General features: G+C 42.5%; 1 protein-coding gene across 1 annotated transcript; it reads left to right on the top strand.

Moving 5' to 3' along the window:
* Nucleotides 1-12,121: 12,121 nt before the first annotated feature.
* LOC104515370 (zinc finger CCHC domain-containing protein 2-like) lies at nt 12,122-24,053 on the top strand (the record flags this gene model as incomplete). The annotated part of the gene is made up of 5 exons (XM_010159317.1): nt 12,122-12,233; nt 16,093-16,169; nt 18,646-18,717; nt 21,929-22,041; nt 23,959-24,053. Coding segments are annotated over 5 exons (469 nt in total), but the record flags the coding sequence as incomplete, so codon positions are not given.
* Nucleotides 24,054-24,458: the final 405 nt, after the last annotated feature.

The raw sequence follows: 24,458 nt of genomic DNA on the forward strand, positions 1-24,458 counted from the left end.
GCGCCCCACAGCCCCGCGCCGCTACCCCCGTCTCGGGCCCGCTCCGCCCGGGCCTTGGTCCGAGGAGCCGTCCCTGCCCGGAACGCTGGGCATTCCCGCATTCCTTCTCCCGAAGGGAGCGAGGGGGGAAGACCCCGTGCGGGGAGTCTTTGCTGCAAGCATGGCCTGTCCCCAGCGGGGCTGTGGTGTGCCCGGTTTATCGAGCACAAACCACCGGAGAAGCCGCTAGCTCGGCTCCGGCCTTCCCTTCCTTCACATTCCCGCGCTCCCTCCGCGCGCAGCTTCTGGACAGGCTGACGCTGCTGGTGTTCGCATGGCCTGTGACGGAGTGTGTGCCTCTGGCAGGCAAGGGTTATGTGAAGTCAGCTTACAGAGGTGGCGGAGTGCAGAGCTGGGATCAAACCAGGTAGTTCATTCGTCAGGTTTAGATTCGGAATTCCTTACGGCAAGGCCTGTGTTACTGCGTGTGACGTATCTAACAAAATGGCTCGGTTTGAGGCTTCAAGGAGCTATAACCTAACTGTAGCGAGCAGCAGAACTTGAGAGGATCACCTGCAAAGAGTTTGTGGGTGATTCACTAGAACAGAAAGCAGTTTGCTTTTTTCCCAAGATCAGGATTATGTTTTCTGGATAGGATCTGTGTCATCTCATAAGATTGAGCTCACATTAAAGTTGCTTCATGACCAAGAATTAATAGGATTGCGTCTCTGTTTGGTCCCCTATTTTAATGATCCTTTACAGACTTAACATTTCTTAGTGGTACATTTTAACAAATGTAGGTGGAAATGGCTAATAAATTCAAAAGTTGTAGGAGATAGGGCTGTTGCACTTGTGAGACCCCACCTGGAGTGCTGCATCCAGCTGTGGAGCCCTCAATATCAGAAGGATATTGACCACTTGGAGCGAGTCCAGAGGAGGCCACGAAGATGCTCTGAGGGCTGGAGCACCTCTTCTTGTTATGAAAGGCTGAGAGAGTTGGGCTTGTTCAGCCTGGAGAAGAGAAGGCTCTGGGGAGATCTTATTGCAGCCTTCCAGTCCCTGAAGGGGCTACAAGGAAGCTGGGGGGGACTTTTTACAAGGGCCTGTAGTGACAGGACAAGGGGTAACGAGTTTAAATTGAAAGTGGGGAGGTTTAGATTGGATATCAGGAAGAAGTTCTTCCTGGAGAGGGTGGTGAAGCACTGGAACAGGTTGCCCAGAGAAGCTGTGGATGCCCCATACCGGGCTGTCTTCAAGGCCAGGCTGGATGAGGCTTTGAGCAACCTGGTCTAGTGGAAGGTGTCCCTGCCCATGGCAGGGGGGTTGGAACTGGATGATCTTTAAGATCCCTTCCAACCAAACCATTCTATGATTCTGTGGGCAGACGTAGGCTTGCCTTTATGATTGCATAAAGTTTGTTTCTTAAAGAAAATGCTCTGAAATGCATTTTTTTAACTTAAGATAGAAAAACTTGATTCTGTTTACAGGTTTGTAAATGAAAGTGTAGTTTATAAAACCTTTTGGAAAAAAAGTCATTGGTACATTAAACTGCAGAATATGAACTTTGAAGCCAAAGTTGAAGAGTATATCGTCAGCATTCACAGCTGTGCTCATAAAACAAGGATTAATGTGCAAAGAGTCTGCTGATACCACTCTATATATTAGTTTGTGTAATAGAACACATAGCTTAATTCTTGTGCTGATTGTACTTGTTTAATAAGTGCATCAGTATCAAAGCTGTTTGACTTCACTGCTTATCTTACTCCATCCCACCCGAGGTCTGAGATCAGAATGCTGAAATACTGAAGGAGGTCTGAATCTGTGCTCACGTAATAAATGTGGCTTGCGTTAAACAGCAGAACGTTTAATCAGGCATACTTGGCAGTAATAGAACTAAGGTTGTGTGGAAATAAGCAATCTCCTGGAGATAATGGTTTGCCAAATAGTATTATAATTAGCTGGCTGGAGGATTTTTTTAATAGAAAAAGTCTCTACTTATGAACAAAGGGAAAGTTTCTATTTACACAGTATTTTTCTTAGTAGGCTTCTATTTATAGGATATTTTGTCTGCAAATTAGCAGAGTGCTTTTATAATTGATCTTCAGTGACTTGCAGCAGAACAAGGTAGTACAACTTAATTTTAGAACGTAAGAGCTTTGTGTGTGGGAACAAAAACGCAGGCAATCCCATTGTGAAGCTACAGTGTGATCTTTTCAGTGTCATAGAGTTGAGTATAAGGAAAAGTGTGTCTCCAGAGTCTGGTTTAAATACGAGACAGAAAGATTAAAACATGTCATTTTACTCTTGGCAAAGAGCTGTTCAATGGTGGTATGCTCAAGGAAAATGCAAATGTTTTACAGGTTTTGTGTACTGAGATAAAAAGTATTCCAGCTCCCTCAGTCAACCTAACACCCTTGTCTCTGAATGGGAATTTTCTCTGACTCCAAACAGGAGTTAAGGATTTCCAGAAACATTATTGGGAGTCTTCTGGAAAGGAAGTCATAACTAGATAAAAGGCAGTGCCTAAAATGAAAGACTTCTGTCTGAATGTGCATGCTAATGCTCCGGGAAGTTGCAGAGTAGAAACTTTCACTGCTCTGGGTTGTTTTAGTCATTTAGCTCTAAATGAGAGGTGTTAGCACAAGACAAGTTTGTAGCCTTGCCCAGTCCCATTATACCACGGTTAATCAGCATGTCTCTGTTTTCCATGCCAGTTTCTCCGCCAACATGTTAAAGGAGCGCTGAGGGAATTGAAGATAGACCCATGGCTTCCTGATGCTTGCACTTGGATTACTGTTGCTAAGTGGTGGTCCGGTTTTCGATGTTGCCCAGTGTTGACCTATTTGTAGATAGCAGGATCTCACTGGGGTTGGAGTACCAAGGAGACTTGGCTCTTAGGAGCTGCAGGAGAGGATGCAGACAGCAGGAGTGAGATGGCTGTGTCTGTGAAACCACTGATGTCTGTCACCTCATTTACTTGCCAGTATCAGTGTCGAGCCATAGCTGCCCTAGGAAAGACAGCAGTTGATTCTCCATTGACTGTAATTAATAGAAAATGTCTACTTTTCTTCTGAGACTTGGTGAATTTCTGTAGTATCTTCCAAGTATAAGGATTTATACTTTTGGAGACCAAAGCTTGCAGACGGGAAGTTTGGAGATCTCACTGGAAACTGCATTCCTTCATGAGCTTCTTGCCTTTCCTCAACCTCAATCTTGTCCTTTTTGGGAGAAGAAAGTAAAAATACTTTCATTAGTGGAAGGAGATTTAATGCCTTGGGAAGTGTCTTAAGAGTGAGATAAGAACATGACAGATTTTCTTTTGTTTGGAACTGCCGTGCATGAGAGAATACTTTTAAACTGCGCTGCTTAGACCTCTTCAGCTCAAGAATTGGACAAAATGACCTTTTACCCACTGCTGGTAGTTACAAGTAGTAATGAAGGCATCGTCTCTTCTCAGTACTAATTGTACTTCAGTGAACAACTCTTAACAGGAAAATGTTGTTTCAGTCTTTACATCTAGGCCATTGTGAGAATAATATTTTATATCAATCCGAACTCGTACATTAAAGTGATTTTCTCCTTATTCACTCAGCAGACAATTGTAACAGTGCTGAAGTTACACAAAGCTCTTGGATGAGCAACCAACTGGTGATGCAGTAACATCTGAACTCTTGCATTGCTGGCTTTATCGTCTCTGTCACGGGCCGACAGTTGGATTGAAACTGTTTTAGGTCCAGTTAAAAGCTCAGGTGTGGATGAGACTCAGAGATGAGAGCACGCTGTGTTGCTAGCGACCACAGGGTGCGGTATTACCCCAGCACTGTAAATCAGGGGTTTAGCCGTTATGTTGGGTGTACTTCAAGTGTAATTGCCACACGCCTTGATGGCTGAAGTTGTTCATAAGAGGTTGGCGTGCCCTTTGTCTCAAAATTGTCATGATTTCACAGTGCTTCAAGTTAGTCAGTATGTGGTTGCTGAAGCTGTCAGGTGGTGTGTGTTTCCTCCCTGAATCAGCTGATGTTTTTTCAAGAAGGTTTGTCTCCCTCATAGTGTTTTGTTGGTGCCTCTTACAGGTGAGCTCTTAAAATAGTTTCGGTAAACAAATATGCTGTAAAGTACTCTTGAGCAACTGTGCGCTCTCTCTGTGCAGTCCCACTCACTAGATACGAGTTAATAGGGCAGTTGCACATTATCCATTTGAACCATATGTTCAGCCAGTCAGGCTTTTATTTCGCATATTGTGGAATCTTATGTCTGGTCACTGAGCCACAAAACAACTGAGGTCAGCAGGGACCTCTGGAGGTCATCTGGCCCACCATCTCCCCCTGCTCTGGCAGGGCCACCTACAGCCCAGCTGCCCAGGACCATGTCCAGACGGCTTCTGAATATCTCCAAGGATGGAGACTCCACCACCTCTCAGGGCAACCTGTGCCGGTGCTCGGTCACCCTGACAGTGAAAAAGCGTTTCCTGATGTGCAGAGGGAACCTCTTGTGTTTCAGTTTGTGTCTCTGGTCCTCTCACCGGGCACCACTGAGCAGAGCCTGGCTCCATCCTCTTTGCACCCTCCCTTCAGATGTACGTATGTACATTTTTATACGTACAGGTGCTTTTCTGCAAAGCTGCTTTCTAAGCTGGTTAGGCCCCAGCTTGTGTGATGCCTGTAGCTGTTCCTCCCCAGGTGCAGGACTTTGGACTTCCCCTTTTTGAACTTCGTGAGGTTCCTGTCAGCCCATTTCTCCAGCCTGTGACTCGTATGTGGGACAAGTATTATTGTTCTGGAGGTTGATTCTGCATGTGAAAAGATAAGTTAACAAGGAAGCATCTGATCTGTTTGTTGGCTGTGGCCAAAAGAGAGATGATTTGGTAGATGTTTGTGCTCTTAAATCTAGAGACTGATTCTGTCCTTAGTGTTCTAGGACAGCTCCCTGCATCTCAAGTCAATCAGTGCGGTTGTGCAGTCCAGAGCTTGCAAACTTAGCAGCGACGTCAGTTGGGAAATTGTCTTCAGGCTTGAACTTGGCTTTGGCTAGCGGCTTGTCCAAGACAGTGATGGATTTTTTGCATGGGAGACAATCTGTTGCATCCACAGTTGTCAACATGAAACAGATTTTGAAGCAGTGCTGCCCTGTATGTTTGCATTGGTGAGTATTAAATGCATGTGGTGGCTTTCCATTTAAGTATGAGATGGCATGAATCTTCTATCCCTATATCCAAGCAACAGCAAGGATCAGATGATAGTAGGATGCAGATAGAGTTGCACAGTCTCGAGTATGGCTTCCTCTTTGCTGCTGCTGCTGTCAGGAGGGGATTCAGCAGCACATGTGCCGTTTCAGCTGATTGTTGCTTCTTCAGAGGTGATGTTTAGCCTTTGTGCCACACAGCTGTGTACCACAGTTGTGAAGCAGTAAGGGTGGTAGCTGGTAAGGGTTGTTGTAAGCAAATCATGGCTTTGGTCTTGTAACTGGCACCACGTCTACTGATGATTATTCTGACATCACTCTAATTTCTCTAAGGTACCGATGCTGTAGTTGATAACTCATGATCACGAGTTAGACCTTGATTCTTCCAAGATGCCCACTTTCATCTGGTGGTGGTTGCCAGTTCCCGCTTGTACACGAATGAATGAGCTGTGCCAGTTTACGTCTGCAAGGCTAAGTAGTGCGGTCACTAACACCACATTTACTGATACCTTGCAGAAAAATAAGCTTTCATATTTGGGCATGTAGAAAGCTGTCCAGCTGCTGTAAGCAGGTTTCCCTTGTTAGTGCTCATCAGAGCTGATGCGTGAATAGCTCTTTTATGAAAATGCAGTGCAAACATCAGAAGACTTCTGTGCATCAGTCACTTGCTCGTGGTGATTAGTAGGCTGTCCAATAGCAGATTTCATTACATATTGCCAAACCAATACCAGCATGACATTTTTTGTTCAGCCGTCTACGTTAATAGAGGCGGAGTTTGGACGTGTCATGTGTAGACTTCCTGGGATTTGCTCAGCTCACATACGTTAGTTATAGAGAGCACATCCTCCCAAGCAGGATGGCTTTCCGCTGTACACTCTTGGTGCTTGTCTTTACCGTCCCAGGAAACGTCTCGAGTAATTTTTTTAATACGGTACTTGCTTTCAACTGTGTGAGGAAAGATGACTTGGATACAAAACTCCGGTCTAGATGGTGAGAGCTGAGTGCTCTGTTAGCTCATTTCACTTTCAAGGAGGAAGGTAGTTAATCCTCCAGCCTGTCACAGAGATGTGTGTGATTATCAAATTAATTATCTGGCAACTGGTTCGAGGCCACCCACATTTCTTGCTTGGCTGTATTTTAATCATTAGCAGCAGCAGCACTCTGAGCTGCAGTGAATCCTTGCATGCGAAAGCCTTACAGTGACAAAGGCTTATGCAAGAATTAACCTTACGCTTGCACGTGCTGTGGGAATACATTTTGTTAATTGACAGGAAGGGCCTAGCACGATTAGCGCTACGCAGCGTGTCCGTGGACAGGAACTCCTCAGCAGCATACCCAGTTCTAAAGGACTTGTGGCTGTGACATGACCGGCACCGGGTAGCAACCACGTCACTCCTAGTAGTCATTGGCCCTCCAGACTGCCTCGACTTGGCACTGACAATGCCACTTGTATTTTAGTTACTCGTGAGTGTTTGAGGTAGGGCTGTCACGGTAGCTGACACCAAATGTGAAGAGTTGTAATGCAGCTGAAGATAGGATCTGGAGCTGGCACAGAAACAGCCCTCGCAGGCTGTGAGCTGTAAGGTAAAACTCTGGCTGTCCTGGATTACCCTACTGTCTACCTCCTGCATTCCACTAGGTATTGTGAAAGCTGTCATTCACAGAACACACGCAGCGTGGATTACTGGTTTAACTTTCTAGGTGAAGATTTTTTTTTCAAGTGAATAAATGATGAGCTTTTCTACAGTTACGATGATTTATAAAATCATCGATGTCAGGACTTGTTTAAATGCGGATTAGAACTATGCAATGTAGAGGGAGAACCTTCAAATGTGGATATAGTTCCCTTGGTACAGAAGGCTGCCATGGATGGAAAACCAACCATTCTAGAATAATTCTCCGCAAAAACATTTCAAAGCTGTTACAAAGATGCTAGGTGAGAAGCAGGTTTCTAGTATTAGGAGGCCTAGCAGCAATATTTAATGCTTCTTTCACATGAGCTGAGCAAGAATACATCTTTCAAGTAAATCTTTCTCCCACACGTCTCTCCTAAAAAGTGCTCACCATTTCTTTGACTTCTTAACTGGCAGTTATTTATTAGAATAGACTGGAATTTATTTTTTCCTTAATCAAAACAAATAGCCTGACTTTGAATGCAAAAGATGGTCTGACTTCAAATTCGATTGTTTTTAGACCCTAATAAAAAAGCAGTTGATTAGGTGTAAGTCTAAGCTTGTTCCTTAAAATGAATGAAGCACTGCCTTCAGCTCTTACGATCATGATTTCAGAGGTGGAAAAAGACATCTTAGCAAATTAAAACAGACTGAATAGTTTGAGAGTCTCTGTCAGGGTTAATCCAAACGTCTGTTGTCTCCTGTATGCAGTGTGGAAGAAGGATTTCAAAGCTGCTTTTGGCAATGCATGTGGCTGTAGTTTAAGGAAGACCTTACCTGTGCTGGAGAATTGACATTGGTCTCCTCTAGAAATCTTGGTTCAGATGTTTGATTTCGTGTCAGGAAGACGTTCACTCTCATACCAAAATACGTGCTAGACCTGTTAGCTTATGTAGGTTGGACGCAGCCAGTTAATCACAGGAGTAGTGCTTTTTATGAACAGTCATAAATGAATCACAGTTCGAACAGGGTAACTTTAGTGCTCAAATGCCAACGGTTTTGTGAAGAATGCGTGACCAGGAGTTAACACTTGAGGAGTGAAGTATTTGGGTTTGTCCACAGTTGCTATGAAATGTCTGACACAACACTATCAACGGGAGTCTTGAGGAGAAGTGAAAGTGGCTCTCTCCAGATCATGCTTGTGATTTTTAAAATATTTTTTTATTAAACTAAACTTGCAAATTTGCTGAAGCTGTTAAAACGCAATCTCGTTGATACAGAGCTGTTTTCCTTTGTTATTCTAAGTCTGACATTGTGCTCATAATTTATTAGATGCTTGAAGCATGAAATACTGTTTTGATCAATTAAGTTTGCTGAGATTGTTTACTGAGTGGCCAGGGACCGGTTGTGAGTTTTATCTTGAGGAAACAAAGCATGCTCTATATGCTCAAGTCTGATTGTTTTGAAACCTGAAATTACTGATGCTCAGTGTAGAACACAAGCTGACACCGATTTAGATGAAACAGCTTGTGGTGGGTTGACCCTGGCTGGGGGCCCAGTGCCCACCGAAGCTGCTCTGTCACTCCCCTCCTCAGCTGGGCAGGGGAGACAAAATGCTCATGGCTCGAGACAAGGACAGGGAGGGATCATTCAACAGTTACTGTCACAGGGAAAACAGACTCGACTTTGGGGAAAAAATTGCCAATCAAATCAGAGTAAAAGAGAACTAAAACCAAACCTTAAAACACCTTCTGCCCACTCCTCCCTTCTTCCCAGGCTCAGCTTCACTCCTGTTTCCCTCCTCCCCTCCAGCAGCACAGGGGGATAGGGAATGGGGACTGAGGTCAGTCCATCACATGTTTTCTCTGTTGCTCCTTCTTCCTCAGAGGGAGGACTCCTCACACTGCCCCTGCTCCAGTGTGGGGTCCTTCCCATGGGAGACAGTTCTCCATGAACTTCTCAACATGAGTCCTCCCACAGGCTGCAGTTCTTCACGAACTGCTCCAGCGTGGGTCCCTCCCATGGGTGCAGTCCTTCAGGAGCAGCCTGCTCCAGGCTGAGTCCCTGGCAGGGTCACAAGTCCTGCCAGCAAACTTGCTGCAGCCTGAGCTCCTCTTTCCACAGGGCCACAGGTACTGCCAGGAGCCTGCTCCAGCACAGGCTTCCCATGGAATTGCAGCCTCCTTTAGCTATCCAACTGCTCTGGTGTGGGATCCTCCCCGGGCTGCATGTGGGTCTCTGCTCCACCGTGGGTCTCCATGGCTGCAGGGGCATGACCTGCCTCACCACAGGCTGGAGGGAAATCTGAGCTCCTCTTTCCACAGGGCCACAGGTACTGCCAGGAGCCTGCTCCAGCACAGGCTTCCCATGGAATTGCAGCCTCCTTTAGCTATCCAACTGCTCTGGTGTGGGATCCTCCCCGGGCTGCATGTGGGTCTCTGCTCCACCGTGGGTCTCCATGGCTGCAGGGGCATGACCTGCCTCACCACAGGCTGGAGGGAAATCTCTGCTCCAGAACCTGGAGCACCTCCTCCCCTTCCTTCTCCACTGACCTTGGTGTCTGCAGAGCTGTTGCTCTCATATCTTGCGCACTCTATGCTGCAAAATTCTTTTTTCTTCTTTTTTTTTTTTTTTTTCCCCTTCTTAAACTTGTTATCACAGGGGCATTATGACTGCTACTGATGGTCTTGGCCAGTGGCAGGTCCCTCTTGGAGCCAGCTGGCATTGGCCCTGTCAGACACAGGGGAGGCTTATGGCAGCTTCTCACAGAAGCCACCTCCGCTACCAACATCTTGCCACGCAACCCCAGTACACAGCTGAAATGTCGTTCAGTTTCTCAGACCATCTGTAGTGTGGTCTAAAGGCATGTAGCTACTCACTTGCTAATTATGTACTGCTGTTAATGGGACTGATGAAAGTTTGGTTAACAGTGTGCCCAGGGCAGGCTTGATGCCCGCGTACTTACTGGGTCCTAAAGGGGTTGACTGTACTGTTAGGAGTTGCCACAGTTTGTACCCACGCTGTAGGTGATGTAAAGCTGGTTTAGTAAGGTGAAGCAAGCTTCAGTTAGTACATCTTTCAAATCTGAAGATGTTAATTGAAGAATTCACAAAGTGCAAGGGGATTCTGAAGTCTTTTGACACCTGTGTGCTTCCTCATTCTGATCTGCTCGTTGTGAGAGTCTCGGGGCCCTCTGTACCACACAAGGTACAGACCAATCAGTCTTGGCTGCCGATTTATCCCATCACATTGCACAAGTTCTTCAGGGGGAAAAAAACCCTCATGCATATTCTGGCACTTGTTTCCAGAATCTTAGGCTTCCTATATATGAAAGTAAGAATACTGTCTGGAGATTTCTATTTTTCCTTTACCCATGTTTTATGAAGATCTTTCAGTGGAGCAATGTTCTTCATCATGAATGAGAAGAACAGACTTTCAATATACATCTACAGCAAAAAGTATCCCTTTCTCCCGGGAATTTTACTTGTTTTATAGAGCTGCTAATAAGATTGATGTTTATTTACCTTACAGTTCTCATGCAGACCAGTTGATCAATACTGGTGGTGCGTCGAACGTCCTCAATTTAACTTGCGTAATAAAAACTAGTATTTGGTTGATTTGTGGTGCTAAACAGAGAACCACCTTCTCTCCCTCTCTGTGCTGCTGCTGGCACCACTACGGTATTTGCATATCAGTGGCATTTAGGTACGTGCTCAGCTCACACGTTGTACTGTCTGTCACAGGTAAACAGAGGTGTCTCACTTAAAGCAGATTAATCCAGAAACTTGCTGGTAACTTCCACTATTTCCTCATTCTTTGCGGATGTATCTTCTTAAGGCAGCGTGCCATTTCCTTGAAACACAGAATTACGCTGGTCAACTGGCAAAACCAGCTGCATCCCAAGTCACTGGATGTTTTTAAACATTTCCAATTTTAGCTTGGTTGGTCAGTCTTGGTTTTTAACAAGACTTGGTCGTTGAAGAACGTGTCAATTTTTACCTTAAAGTTGTATCTTAATTTGGGAAGAATTATATAGGCTCTTGCTACCCTAAAGAGACCGTTTGAAGTCCGTGCAATACTTTTCTGTAGTTTATCCATGTTAGCCTGGTTTGTTCTTTCTTCTTTTACTTACCCTGTCCATGTTATCTGACTTGTATGATTTCATAGAATCATAGCATCGTTTAGGTGGGAAAAGACCTTTAAGATCTGGAAAAGACCTTTAAGATAATCAAGCCCATCCGTTAACCTAACACTGCCAAGTCCACCACTAAACCATGTCCCTAAGCGTCTCATCTACACATCTTTTACATACCTATAGGGATGGTGACTCAGCCACTTCCCTGGGCAGCCTGTTCCAAGGCCTGACAACCCTTTTGGTGAAGAAATTTTTCCTAATATCCAGTCTAAACCTCCCCTTGTGCAACTCGAGGCTATTTCCTCTTGTCCTATCGATTGTTACTTGGGAGAAGAGACCAACCCCACCTTGCTGCAGCCTCCTTTCAGGTAGCTGTAGAGGGCGATAAGGTCTCCCCTGAGCCGCCTCTTCTCCAGGCTAAGTAACACCAGCTCCCTCAGCTGCTCCTCACAGCACTTGTGCTCCGGACCCTACCCCAGCCCTGTTGCCCTTCTCTGGACACGCTCCAGCACATCAACGTCCTGTTCTGTCTCTCCTTATGCACTGTGTTAAAACAGTAGTCATTCTTGGCATATAATATGGAAGTCTGCATGCAAATGGGGTGGGGAAATGAGCTTTCAGTTGGTCTGCTTCGCACTGGAAGAGGGGGTGTTTGTTGGTGGCAACTGGTTGCATTCTGAATGTTCAGTAAGAGGTGCACGGATTTAGCTGTTAGGACCGTATCTCCTGGTAGACTGTCCAAACAGTTGTTCACTATTTCCTTCACAGGAGAGGTGTCAGGCTGAAGATGCGGGGCATGAATGTAATTGAGGAGACTGTTTAATGTAGTGAGTAGATGACATCACAGGTTAATAATTGAAAGAGTTCATACCAACGATAAATGAGCACTGAAGTTCTGAGCTAATGATCTTGAATTGTCCAGCCTGAGATACGCTAATGGCACGTGATCTGTTCCCCACCCTGGTTTTAAAATAAGGTCAGTGAAACACTGCAGGTTAGAGCTGACATTTAACAAATAAATAAAAAAGTAAGAACTGAGATGGCTCATGACCACCTTTTTGCCACGGTCAAGAGCTTCAGGTTTTTCTGCTGTAGAATACCTAATCAGGAGTTTGGTTTTTGTTTGTAATTTCTGCAGTTTAGAGCAAGCCTTGATAATAATGCATGGTATTAAGACACTTCCTTTTTTTCCCCCCCCCCCTTCTCGATTTAGAATGACTTCTCCCATAGTGACTGCGTGTCAAGTAATGAGACCAGTTTGCTAGAACGAACCGCAGCACCTCACGATGGACTAACGGTGGCTTCCCATAGACCTCAGCGAGAAGGTATGTTGTCTGAGGTTTCTTTTGAGGAGCACTTTAAGGATGTTTTTGAACGCTAAACTCTGCCTGGAGTTGTAGAAATCTTGCATGTGTCATGTTCATCTGAAGGAAAAACTGCTGTAATGTGTAAGTATAACAACCTCTCTGCTGCCTACCTGGTCTTTATTGTAACGAGTTGTCATTCCTGTTAGCTGCTAACTGCTAGCGACTGCATGCACGAAAACTGATTGTAAATGGCATCCTCCTGAACTAAGAGGTGGGATTTGGGAAAAAATAAGAAAATTTAATGCAATTGTATTGACGGTGTTCAGATTTTTGAAGCAAAACTGAACACAAAGATACTGTGAAACAGTGGGTAGCTTTTGCTACTTGATTAGTCTTTAAAAAAAAAAAAAAACCCACAAAAAAAAACAAAGAAAGAAAAAGGTCATAGTAGGAGGTTTTATAGAAGTGGTAGTTTGGAGAAGTGAGAGGCTTTCCGCAGAAGTGAGTCTTCTTTGGGCTCTGCTGGGGAGAATGAGAAGAAGGCTTCAGAGCATAAACAGAACTCGTCTGTGCAATTGCCAGCACAGTTTGTTCTCTTTGAAGAAATGAGCATTATTGAAAACAGATTTATTCTTACCCTTTATTCTCCAACAAGATTAGAAAATCACTTGTCTACTCAAAATTAGTCTACACTATCCTGCAGATAGTGAAGAGCTGACAATCTGGAAAGACTATTGCTATTCCTTTTATCCTCATAAACATCCTTTTGTCTCTACTGTGGAGATTTAATTATACTTTGAAGGAAGGCAATTTGAGAGTTTTAGTTCCTTACAAAAAGCACAGAGAAAGATTGTGGCAGATTACAGACAACAAACCTGTTTCAAATCCTTTTACAGAGTTCAAAGTGTTCATAATCATGAATTACAAATACAAAAGGGAGATTGCTTTAGCAACACTTAAGTAACAGGAGCACAGAAAAATTGAATAATTCAGTCTAGCTAAATGTTTCTCAGCATTCATATTATCATAGTTAGAAACTACAGTGAAGGATCAGAATCATCTTGTGATATTTGCTATGTAGGTATGTGATAGAAAGTGAGTCCCCGCTACAGAAATCCCCTTACTGGGTTAGAAATAGCACCAATAATAAAACGTGCCTTTTATTCTCAGCTGTGATTAATAGGATGTTTAGAAATCTTACACCTACAACGGATGGAGTGTCATGTATATGTGCTTGACTTAATTGTCCTGGATGCATGGGTTGTGTCCAAAAAGAATGTAGAGCTGTAACAGGCCTCATGGACTTGTATATTGAAACGTTTCTTCTTGGTCTAGCCATTTAGGATATTTAAAACGCGATTGTGGAAATGGAATTTTTAAGCGGTCTGTTGAAACTGGGGAGCTAAAAAGCTGTGTACCAGCAACGTTGTAATTACCAGCTGTACCACTTACTACCATGAAGCATGCAAGAGCAACAAAAAGAAGTTAAGGAAGCTAAAACTACTACATTGTGTAACAAAATTATTTCGTACTTCAGGGCAAATATATTTAGCATTTAGAATATTCAATAGTTTAAAATAAACACAATCTTGTTAGAAAAGAAGCTTGTCTGTGAATGTTAATGGTGTTAGTCTCCATAATTATATATGCTAAATATATGCACGTAATGAAATGCAATTTAAACCACTATTCTCAGTTCCAGTCATGGGAATCAATGTTTTAATTAACTCAGGAATATCAATTCAGCTGATGGTGTCAATTTTAACATCGCCCATTAAGAAACTTTACTGCACCAAAACTCATGTTATGCCGTGGTCTTTTTGGTTTTTTCCCTAACAGTGCTTTTATCTGTACCAGACGGCTAAAAACAAAGGTCACCAAACATTTGGCTTTTCACAGTATATAAATGTATGTTATTGTCTGGCATTCTTAGCCCATCTCAGATGCTTTGTAATAATTAATCTTCATTAACTGATACAAATGAACTGGTCGTCTAGCGCCCCTACTCCCAGGCGGAGGGTTACAACCAGCATACACCGGCAGGCTCGGTACTTGTCAGTCTTTCTACTAAAAGAAGTGGAAGCTTTAACCCTATCCTTAGGCTTATATGGTGGTTTATTATTCCTTTTAAGGAAATTTCTAATACTTAGTTCTTTTAGAACTGGCATGTTTGTTGGGGATGATACTCTACCTGGAGCTTTAACAAAATTCATTAAAGATGTTTAAATTGAATGAAATGGTAATTAGCTAATCTCCAAGAATAAGCTTTCTAACATACACTTGTAGGAGGTTGAGGGTTTTTTTTTTTGGATTATACATAGTTCCCAATATATCTCATGTAAACATGCAGTTAAAAATCGAAAGGAAAAGGTTAGCTGGTATTACCGCCTCTCTCCCACCTCCACCCACCCCAAAAGAAAACGTTTCAAAACCACTGAAAGCAATCATTGATGATGTAGGGCTGGTCAAACTGTTTTTGAAATAAAATCTTATTTGCATGTAAAGGTATGTTCGTGTTTTTGTAAAGGAATAAAATTCTGTTGAATTCTTAGGCCAATGTAGCAGGAAAAGTAAAAAGCCATTTTCAGCTACATGAAGATTTTTATACAGAGTATTACCTGAACAATGTTACGTGCCCTCAAGAGAATCTCAGGACCCTGCAAGTCCATATAGTGCTGCTTCTTACTAAGTCACCAACCAGAACTTGCTTATTCCTGAATTACACGGTAGACTGTGGGGAAGAAATGTACTTTAAAGTCCCTTTATTCCTTTTCAGTTCAATTTAATGATATTTTTTACAGTATGACTGTAGTAGCCTTCTGCTTCTCTTCATTTTCTGTTTGCTAACACTCGTTTCTGTCTCCTTCATAGAATCACAGAAGGGTTTGGGTTGCAAGGGACCTTAAAGACCATCTAGTTCCAACCCCCCTGCCATGGGCAGGGACACCTTCCACTAGACCAGGTTGCTCAAAGCCTCATCCAGCCTGGCCTTGAAGCCATCCAGGGATGGGGCATCCACAGCTTCTCTGGGCAACCTGTTCCAGTGCCTCACCACCCTCTCTGGGAAGAATTTCTTCCTGATATCTAATCTAACCCTCCCTGTTTTCAATTTGTACCCATTACCCCTTGTCCTGTCACTACAGGCTCTTGTAAAAAGTCCTCTCCCAGCACCCTTGTAGGCCCCCTCCAGATACTGGAAAGCTGCAATGAGGTCTCCTCGGAGCCTCCTCTTCTCCAGGCTGAACAAGCCCACTTCTTGCAGCCTTTCGTCATAGGAGAGGTGCTCCAGCCCTCTGATCATCTTCGTGGCCCTCCTCTGGACTCGCTCCAAGTGGTCAATATCCTTCTGATATTGAGGGCTCCACACCTGGATGCAGCACTCCAGGTGGGGTCTCACCAGAGCAGAGTTCAGGCCTTCCCCAAGTGTTTCCTTCCACCTAAGTGCCTTTCAGAAATACAGTTCTGCCTTAGTTTGCTCTCATTGTTACTTTTCAGAAACATGGGTGGCACTGCTGCTGGCTTTTGTCAGCACTTGTTACCTCTTGGAGTAAATACATGATTTGGCCTCCTTTGTCTTTTCACTTATAGTGGTTATATTGTTGTATTTACGCGACTTTCAGTCTAAATAAGCTCTTGGAATCGTGCACAGATTCCCATGATCTGCACTGAAGGGGTGGGGGTCAAGCCAGAGAAATACTTTGTCGAGCACAAGTCTCCACCTGCCCCCTGCAGTTTGTTGTAGTAAAACAGCATCTGAGAGAGCAGGGTTGTTTGTGTGAGTCAGTAAACAATGTATAGCCATCCTCAGAGTGGCTAGGTAAGTGGATGCATTTCCAAACTGTAACTCTGCGTGTACAATAAGGTGTTTGTCTTTCAGCTGTACACATCGAGAAGATAACCCTGAAAGGAGTACCAAGAAAAAGGGCTGACAAACATTTGGAGTACACATTCAAAGTAAGCAGATGACCTCCAGAGTATGAAAGTAAATGCCTTTGTGATGTCTCTGTGCTGTAGGCACACGCACAGCTTGTTTCAAATGCATGCTTAGAAGGCAAGTGTGAATTGCATCAGGGTCTTCAGAGATTCTTGGAACTATCCTCTAGTTCTCTTGGATTCTGTGTGCAGATCAGGTGTTTTATGTAACTGTGGGCATAAGGTGGGAAGGTGTGGAACACCAGCCATAGCCAGCTGAGTGACAGCACTTCAGGACCTGGCTTTTGCTAATTTGGGGTAAGAATTCTAAAACTCGTTGACTGTTTGCTCAAGTGGCATAGGAGCTCAGTTCTTGTGTCTGCAGCTGTAGCTTGGAGTCATGGTCATCTTAGATCTCTTTCTTGAGTGTTTACCACAAGAGGATGGTTTCTGTGGGTTTTGACAAAACTAGGGGTTTGGTGTGTTTGTTTGGGTTAGGTTGGGTTGGTTTGTTATGATAAAAACAAACAAGCTAAGAATGTCAACAAACTTGAAGGCCTACCTAGTATAGTCTTCATGTATTATAATAGCCACAGGCAAGATGAAACAGTCGTGGGAGTGAATTTTAACTGAAACACTGCTCCTTACTACTTTGGAAAAGAGGGTTTTGGTGTTGAGGGTATTATTTTGGTGTTGGTATTAAAGGCTGTAGGTGTTAAATAACAGCTGCAAAGGCCATTGGTGGCGATGTTCTAATTGAATCAAAGCAGTGATTTTCTTAGCAAGGACTGACCAACTTGGAGTCATTGGGCCAGTAGATGGGTGTCTGGTAGTGTACCAGATTGGAACATCGAGTTAAATTTTACTTCTTTTCCCCAAACAAAAGAATGGTTTAGATCCAACATTACAACTGGCCATTTGACATGGGTCATGTGAGCTCTTTGAAGAGGCAGACTTAAAAAAATGTCATTTTGAGCTGAAAACTGATGTGTTGATCCCAAAATTTGATACTGTATTCTTTAAATATATGTGAATTATAGAGTTTTGTCTTTTCTGGTATTACTGGAAGCTTAAAATTAGAGTTGAATTGACATATATTCTATTTCTGCTTTTGAAGTAAAGTAGTGGCAACAGAGACCTTGTTGATCATGTCTCAAGGTGGAATTTGCAATTATTCCTCGCTCTTTCGCTGAGGACAGTAATGTGGAATTTAGCCTTCAGAGTCTTAAAGGTTAACTTGCCCAAGTATCTCAACCTTGTCACAGGTCTTTTGTCCGAATAGCCTGTGATCCGAGTGCGAGATGAAATACAGTAGTGGGCAGGAGAGGTTTCTACAGAATGCCCTTAGGAATTATCAATTATTTGAAGACACAAAACTATTTTGAAAATTCAGCACAAAGATGGATTTGACAGTGGTTTTGAGTTTCTTTGTTGGAGAGGGAATGTGGAGATATTCTGGGAAGTTATTTGCGTAAGCTTGTAACTCCTCCACATCAATTCTTTTAGGAAAGAGTTTCCTCATCTGTGCAGGTATATACTGTGCTCCTCACTGCAGATCATTTTGTGCTTGCCCAGGCACTGCTTTTTTAAGGTTATAACAGCAATTACAGTCATGGTGTCCCAGCTGAGGGCACCAAAAGTAGTTGGCATTTCTGAGGACTGAGCTGAAAGCCGTTGGTGGTTGACATTATCTTATCAGCTCTTTGGAGTAAATGAATGTTTTCAATTGCCGTGTCCACTCCCATTACACAGAATATTCCCATGCATGTAATGGGAATCTTAAGCCCACAAGTGGGCTTAAAGCCAGGCAGCACTCGCCTAACCAAGCTTACTTCTTTTTTCCTCAGAATACGCACGTGAAGGTGCTGTTTTACTGCTTGCCTGTTGCATCACAACAATAAGCTACTGAAATTTTATACAGGCATATGCCAGAATGCTGTCTGATTCTCAAGTAACTTCTTTAGTAGCTTGCACTGCTTTTTTATGAATTGTACACTACAACAACTTCTATATGACCGTGTAAGGTTCAGGCCTGAGGCAGATAAAATTATTTTATAGGTAATATAAACTGAGATTTTTTTTTTTCTTTTTTATTTTGACTCGTGATAATGGCAGCAAGAGCTCAATCCAGTATGTCTGACCTACAGCCCTTTTCTTTGGTATCTGGTTTTTGCAGTTAGTGTTACTTGTTGGATGATACAAGTCTTGTAATTACAGAGCCTTCTGCCTGGCTGCTTTCTGAGTCAGTAATCCTCAGGGACCTCATTGCATTCACCTGCATTTGGTTATACTCTCTTTAGCCTCAAATAACATGCAGGTGATCTTAAAATGTACACTCACTACTAGTATATGTCTTTGAAAAGGTACACAGTTATCCCTGGTTTGCCTGGTGTTTACTTATCTGCAAGTGTTAACTTGTATACTGAAATGATGAGATTTATAGAAATACTAAGACTGGCTAACTGGTATGATATTTGGAAAAAGAAACTTTCCTCATTCTCTTTTCCTTCTTTACTAGGTAACCTGGTCTGATCTTTCAGTAACATGTGTGACAAAAACACACCAGGAGCTTCAGGAATTCCTGCTAAAAGTATGTATTGAAATACAGAAGTAGCGTTTACACATCAGGTTTGTAACTTCAGAAGCAGGCTAGGAGAGCTGTAGTTTCTGGAGTGTAATTAGAGAAACAAAAGCATGATGCCATATTTTTTTACTTCATAATTGTATTAACTATTAAAATAATGTATATTGTGGTGCAGCAGCTTGACAGATGAAGCAGCTCAACAGGATGTTTGGGGAGTTTCCCAGGAGGAGGTAGTTTCTCTCATCTGAAATTGCTCTTACATTTTAAATTGAATTACCACAAAAGTACCAGATGAGTTTTTAATATTCCCCAGAGAGTTAATGTATAGGTACAAGCACTGCCCATTTGCTTATTGGTGTCCCTGTTAAAATGACCTTAAGAGTATTATTTGCCGTTTCTAATTAATGAGGCATGACCATAATGGTTCTTAGTTTTACCCCTGTGTTCTTCAGTAGAGCGAAGGCAGGCATGTGTGTTCTCACGAGCAGTTGAACAAGATATAGCAACTGCCTCTGTGTGCACGTGTTTTACAGAAGGTCTGAGTTGTTCTGCCCCCAGCCCCAGGCAGGGAAAGCGTTAGTGTGCATAGGCCACGTGTAGGCCCCGTGGGTGTGATGGCAATCATGTTTGACTGCTGGCGTCTTAATAGTTTGGGTTCTACCTATTCTGAGAAATTCTGTATTTAAACTCCTCGCTGTTCAGGGACTAATGAAAGATCTGTTTTGGGCATGTGTGAGAGCATCTGAACTGCAGGGTTCATTGCAAGTGGAAAGCCGGTTACTATACAAAGGTCGTTGTTGTTCCGTTTCATTACGCCTTCTAGTGTTGTAGGAATGAAGCAGTGAGTATTCACTGCTGCTTTCATCTAGTTGGACTCTGCTTCCAAGAGTTCCCAGAGCTTGATCTGTGAGGATCTGAATGACGGATGGCATGTCTGGTTGCAGATGGGGTGTCCCACAACACAGGGTACACACATCTCCTGAAGAAAACCTTAAAAGCAGCACTGTCATACGGGATCCTGCGCAGCTCTGGGATGAGTATTCAACTGCATGCCTCCTGTTCTCGCACCTGTAAAGAAAAGATGAACATCAGCTTTGGAAAGGGACCCTCTAGTACCTAGGTGCTGCCAGGACAGGAGCCAGGCAAACAGACGGGATCTGAAATGTTGCAGAGCTCTCTAGTTCGACTGATGGCAGCTCTGCAGACGTGGAGTGTTCCGTGTGCTGGCTTGACTGCTCCAGCAGAGTCTAGGTGTATGGAAGATGGCAGGACAAGAGGAAGACAACCACAGGCTGCTATGAGCTTGCTGAGCGTGTACTGTGGAGGCATGCACAGCTGAAAAACATACTTGGGTTGTGTTGGCTTGAGAGCCATAAGTTGAGAAGAAAGGGAGAATTGTTAAAGCAGGTTAAAATATACCTTGCTTGAAAAAGCACTGTAGGTGTATGAATGCTGTCCAGTTCGTACACACTTGCGTTTTGGCTTTTTGTTATCCGCATTTCCAGTCAGATGGCATTGTTAAGTAGTGAGCTCCGTTTACTAGGGACAGAAAAGAACAGTTGAAATACTTGATAAGACAAGGTTGTGGGTGATAGGAGTAAGACAGCTGTAAAAACTGTTTCAGAATAGAAGCATCATAGGGAAAAACTAAGGTAGTAAATGGAATAACTTGGATGCTTTATATTTAAAGGGCACCTTCTCTTAGGTGATAAGCATAAAGTTTTTTGCATGTAGCCACATGTGGAAGGACTAACAAGTTTGTCAGTAACGAGGCTATCTCATTACCTGAAGTTAAGATAAGCACCCAATCTTGGGTTCATGTAACTGAATCTTTGACTGCAGAACAAATTGAATTCCTTTTAATGAAAGTTTTCAAGGAAAAAAAAGTTGTGGCTTTTTCCAGAGACAAATTTAAATAGAAAACACCAGGACTGGAGGTTTGCTCATCCCCATACATCTGTAGTAGCTTTTGGTACGTTTTGGTTTAACACTAGTTCTTCGGTCAGGATTCCTCAGTAGCACATATTAGAGCCATGTCAGTTAAGAACAGCTGCTTTCAACACTTCTTTCTGGTTTTACATCTAATACACCTCAGATGCCACACCGCCTGTCTAATGCTGACAGCACCTGTCTGTCTCGATTCCAGAAATTTCCTTCTGTGCGTGTTGCCAAGCAATTACCTACATGAGCCGTAGTGTCTGTATTGGTAGCACTTCATTCAGCGAACGAATTACATTGTGCTTTGCTGTTGTACCACCGGCAGGGTGTAATATCCAGTTGGCACTCTGGGTTGGGTGTATTCCAGATATGCAAAGGGAAGATGCTGCTCTGGTGTAAATTACTTAGTGCTGTTGATCTGAACTGATGGCAGATGTTAAGCAGGTTAAAATTAGCTTTTAACTTTAGGAAAAGGCATTTTTGCTAGGGTAGCTTACTTACAATTTCCCCCAAATCAAAAGACCTTTTCTTTTTTTAATATAAATGAATGACTTTGATCAGTTTTAGTGGATTAAAGTATGTTATTTTGGAAGTTGTAAATGTGCTAAATATTTCTTCTAGGGAATATTTTTCATTTAACACAGACATGCTCTTTAATAGCAAGACTTCGACCTTCTGAACTAGAACATCAGAACAGCTTGCTTTGTAATCCTGGTGTTGGAAACGGTTACAATGAATTTTCATGAGAAGTGTCTGTGTTCGTAGCAGTCCTGAGACTCCCTGTTGATTAATCTCAGTGTTGCCCACTCAAGTTTAGTGTAATATATAACTGAAACAGTTTCCTTTCTATTCCTGTTTCCTTAAAATAATTTAATCCAGCTAAGTGATGATAGGCAGTACAGTGCATTCAGTCCTCCCTGGTAAATTTTTATGTGATTTTCAGACCTACTTTCTATGTGTGAAAGGTTTAAAGGAATAAATCGTAGAAGGCTGTAAATTACTCTGGAAAACAACATAGTATTGGTAAGTTTCTGAATGTAGCACTTTCACGTAGAGCTTTAAACAGTCTTACACCTGGATTTGATGTGAGGATTTACAGCAAAGTGTTTTTCTAGCAAAACTAAATTATGATGATTTGCTGTACATTTGATCAGTAAATTACTTTACTCAAAACTGGAACAATGGTCTCTTGTTGATACCAGAAAGTATAAAGACTGGTGGTGAAAAAATAGTCTTTAAAATGTCAACTACTCATTTTTCATATTAACCTTTTTCTCAGCTCCCAAAGGAACTGTCTTCTGAAGCATTTGACAAGACTATTTTAAGAGCACTAAATCAGGGTTTTCAGAAGAGGGAAGAACGAAGGCACGCTGATCTTGAGCCCATAATCAGGTAAATATGTTGGCAAACAACCTGAAATACATCACCTGGAAAAGCAATTGAAGTCTAACTCCTAGGGATAGTGGAAGTTCTGCTGCCTAAACAGAATTAGTGAAGAAAATGGGAAGGCAGTAGTGAAATAGATACGCTTGATAATTTTTTTTTCCCTTTAAATTGAGTTCGTTATTACATTTGAAGGGATTACTTCTTTAGAAGTAATAATTATACAATTATGAAAATATTTGTCCCGAGCAGTATTTTATAGCAATGATTGGCACTTTTGTGAGGGTCTTACCTCCGTTATACGAGGGTGTATTTAGAAATACTAGGAACAGTAACTCAGAGCACATATGTTCTAATTTTATGACAGGCTAGAGTGAGAGAGACAGCAGAATTTGGAAAGACTATACAGTAATAGTGAAGCATGTATATCAAATAAAATGTAGCTCACACGTTTGTGTGAAAATCGCCCGTACCTCCTAACCTGCTCTTTACTGATGAGAGTACTTGCAGGGATGTGGGACACCTTGGTCAAATCCTGTAACTCAGAACAGCAGTATGAATTGGGGTGTGCCACCCTCTTCTTTTTGTTTGCTGCAGGTGTCTTGTTACGTTTGTTCATCTCAGTCAGGGTTGTTCAGGGTGGTTCAAAACAAATTATCATCAGGTTAGACAGTGTCCCCTGAGTTAGGGTACTTGCCGAAGCATCAGGCACCGCTTCTCAAGCTCCTGCTCAGAATGTACTGCAGGCCCATACGTATCAGACCTTTGGGTTTTGTCTGAACAGCTTAGCTATCTATGTGGAGCTGCTGTGTGCTCCCACTTCCCAGTTTTATTTCATTTTCGTCTGTAGTATTATTTATCTGTCTTTATTGGCTTGACTGTCAAACCAAAAACAATCTGTGCAAAGAGTTTTGGCTAATAAACACTGTGGGTTTAAATGAACAACCTTGTAAAATAGAGGTTGGCTGAAGAGAAGGTACTGCAATCCAGAAAGGTTGCGAAGCCTCACTGCACGGTAATTACAGACCCCAGAGATGCAGTTGGAGGATAACCTTTGAAGGTATCCAGCCGTCTTACGGTATGGAACTGTAGTTGCAATTTCTGGTTTAAGGTGTCCCTGTACTGGAATGCTACACGAATAATCTCGTGATAATAGCATTCCAGTATACAAATTTCATTTTCTTACAGTGTCGGTTTGGCATAAGAATATACTTATTTGGGGGTCCTAAGTATGTGCTCCATTACCAAAATCTGCTCTACCCCGCCCCTCTGCCTAAAAAGTAGAACTGGGTAGTGATTGCTGGCAAGCAATAACTTGAGAACTTGATGTGGGATGAAAAAACATTCATTCTCAGCCTATTTTGTTATCTGAAGCTAATAGAATTTGTCACTGACCTCTCGGGAACAGACTCGGAGTAGTGCCCAGCAATACTGAGAATCCCACTCTTTGTTCTCGGAGATAATTACGAAACTCAAATACATGATAGGTGAATTCAACTTTGTATTTAACCAAATAACTGTGTTTAAGGAAAAGATGCGGCGGTTTGGGAAATTAAATGTGTTCTTAGTTTTAAAAAAAAAAAAAAGTTAAAATATAAGGCCCAATGCTTTTTTGACACGGGCCAAACTCTTTGTTAAAATATTACAGATAGCTAAAATATTTGCATTGAGAGGGCCCAAAAGCACATCTTAAATTTAAAAAAAAATCATCATACCAGTTTATTGTACTTTCTGTACTCTGACCTTACAGCAGCACCGAACAACAAAGCTCAAAAGTACTGTTGAACCTTGTTTGTGCTGAACGTGTAACGTGAAGTGTTTGAGTGTCTTACGCCTGCTTTGCTCTTAGATGGTACTGTAGTAAATTTTTGTATTCTTCCTGTGGAATATTACTTACAGTTTAACAAACTTTCACTTAAATTTCAGGCAGCTATTTTCAAATACATCACAAGCTTTTCTGCAGAATCAGAGAGTATACAACTTCTTCCAATCAATTTCATCAGAATCTTTGCACACTCACAGTAAGAAACATCCTAATTCTGTTTTATTTAACAAAAAGCTGTTCTTTTTGTCCTGCCTAATTACAGTTTTATGATTATGTATTCATGTTACGTTGTATGCCACTGGTTGTATTTGAACTCCCTGCCAATGAACAGTCACTTCAACAGATACTCCTGCTTTTGACAGTGGGAGCATGCTATGTAGCATCAGCTTGTGTTCTTTCCTATCTTTCTTCTCCTCTGTACCATCATGCTATTGAAATAGGTAATTATGAATTCAGTATGTGCAGCAATTTGGCAGTTTTTCCTTTAAGAAATCTTGAATTTTGGGAAAAAAGCTTGAGCTGGCCAAAAAATCACACCTGTTTTTTATTTGGTTTCTTTTGTAGATGAAGCACTTGTCTTGATATTTAAACTAAGATTCGT

Source organism: Eurypyga helias, unplaced genomic scaffold, assembly GCF_000690775.1.
Source record: "Eurypyga helias isolate BGI_N326 unplaced genomic scaffold, ASM69077v1 scaffold21649, whole genome shotgun sequence".
In the NCBI taxonomy this organism is placed as follows: Eukaryota; Metazoa; Chordata; class Aves; order Eurypygiformes; family Eurypygidae; genus Eurypyga; species Eurypyga helias.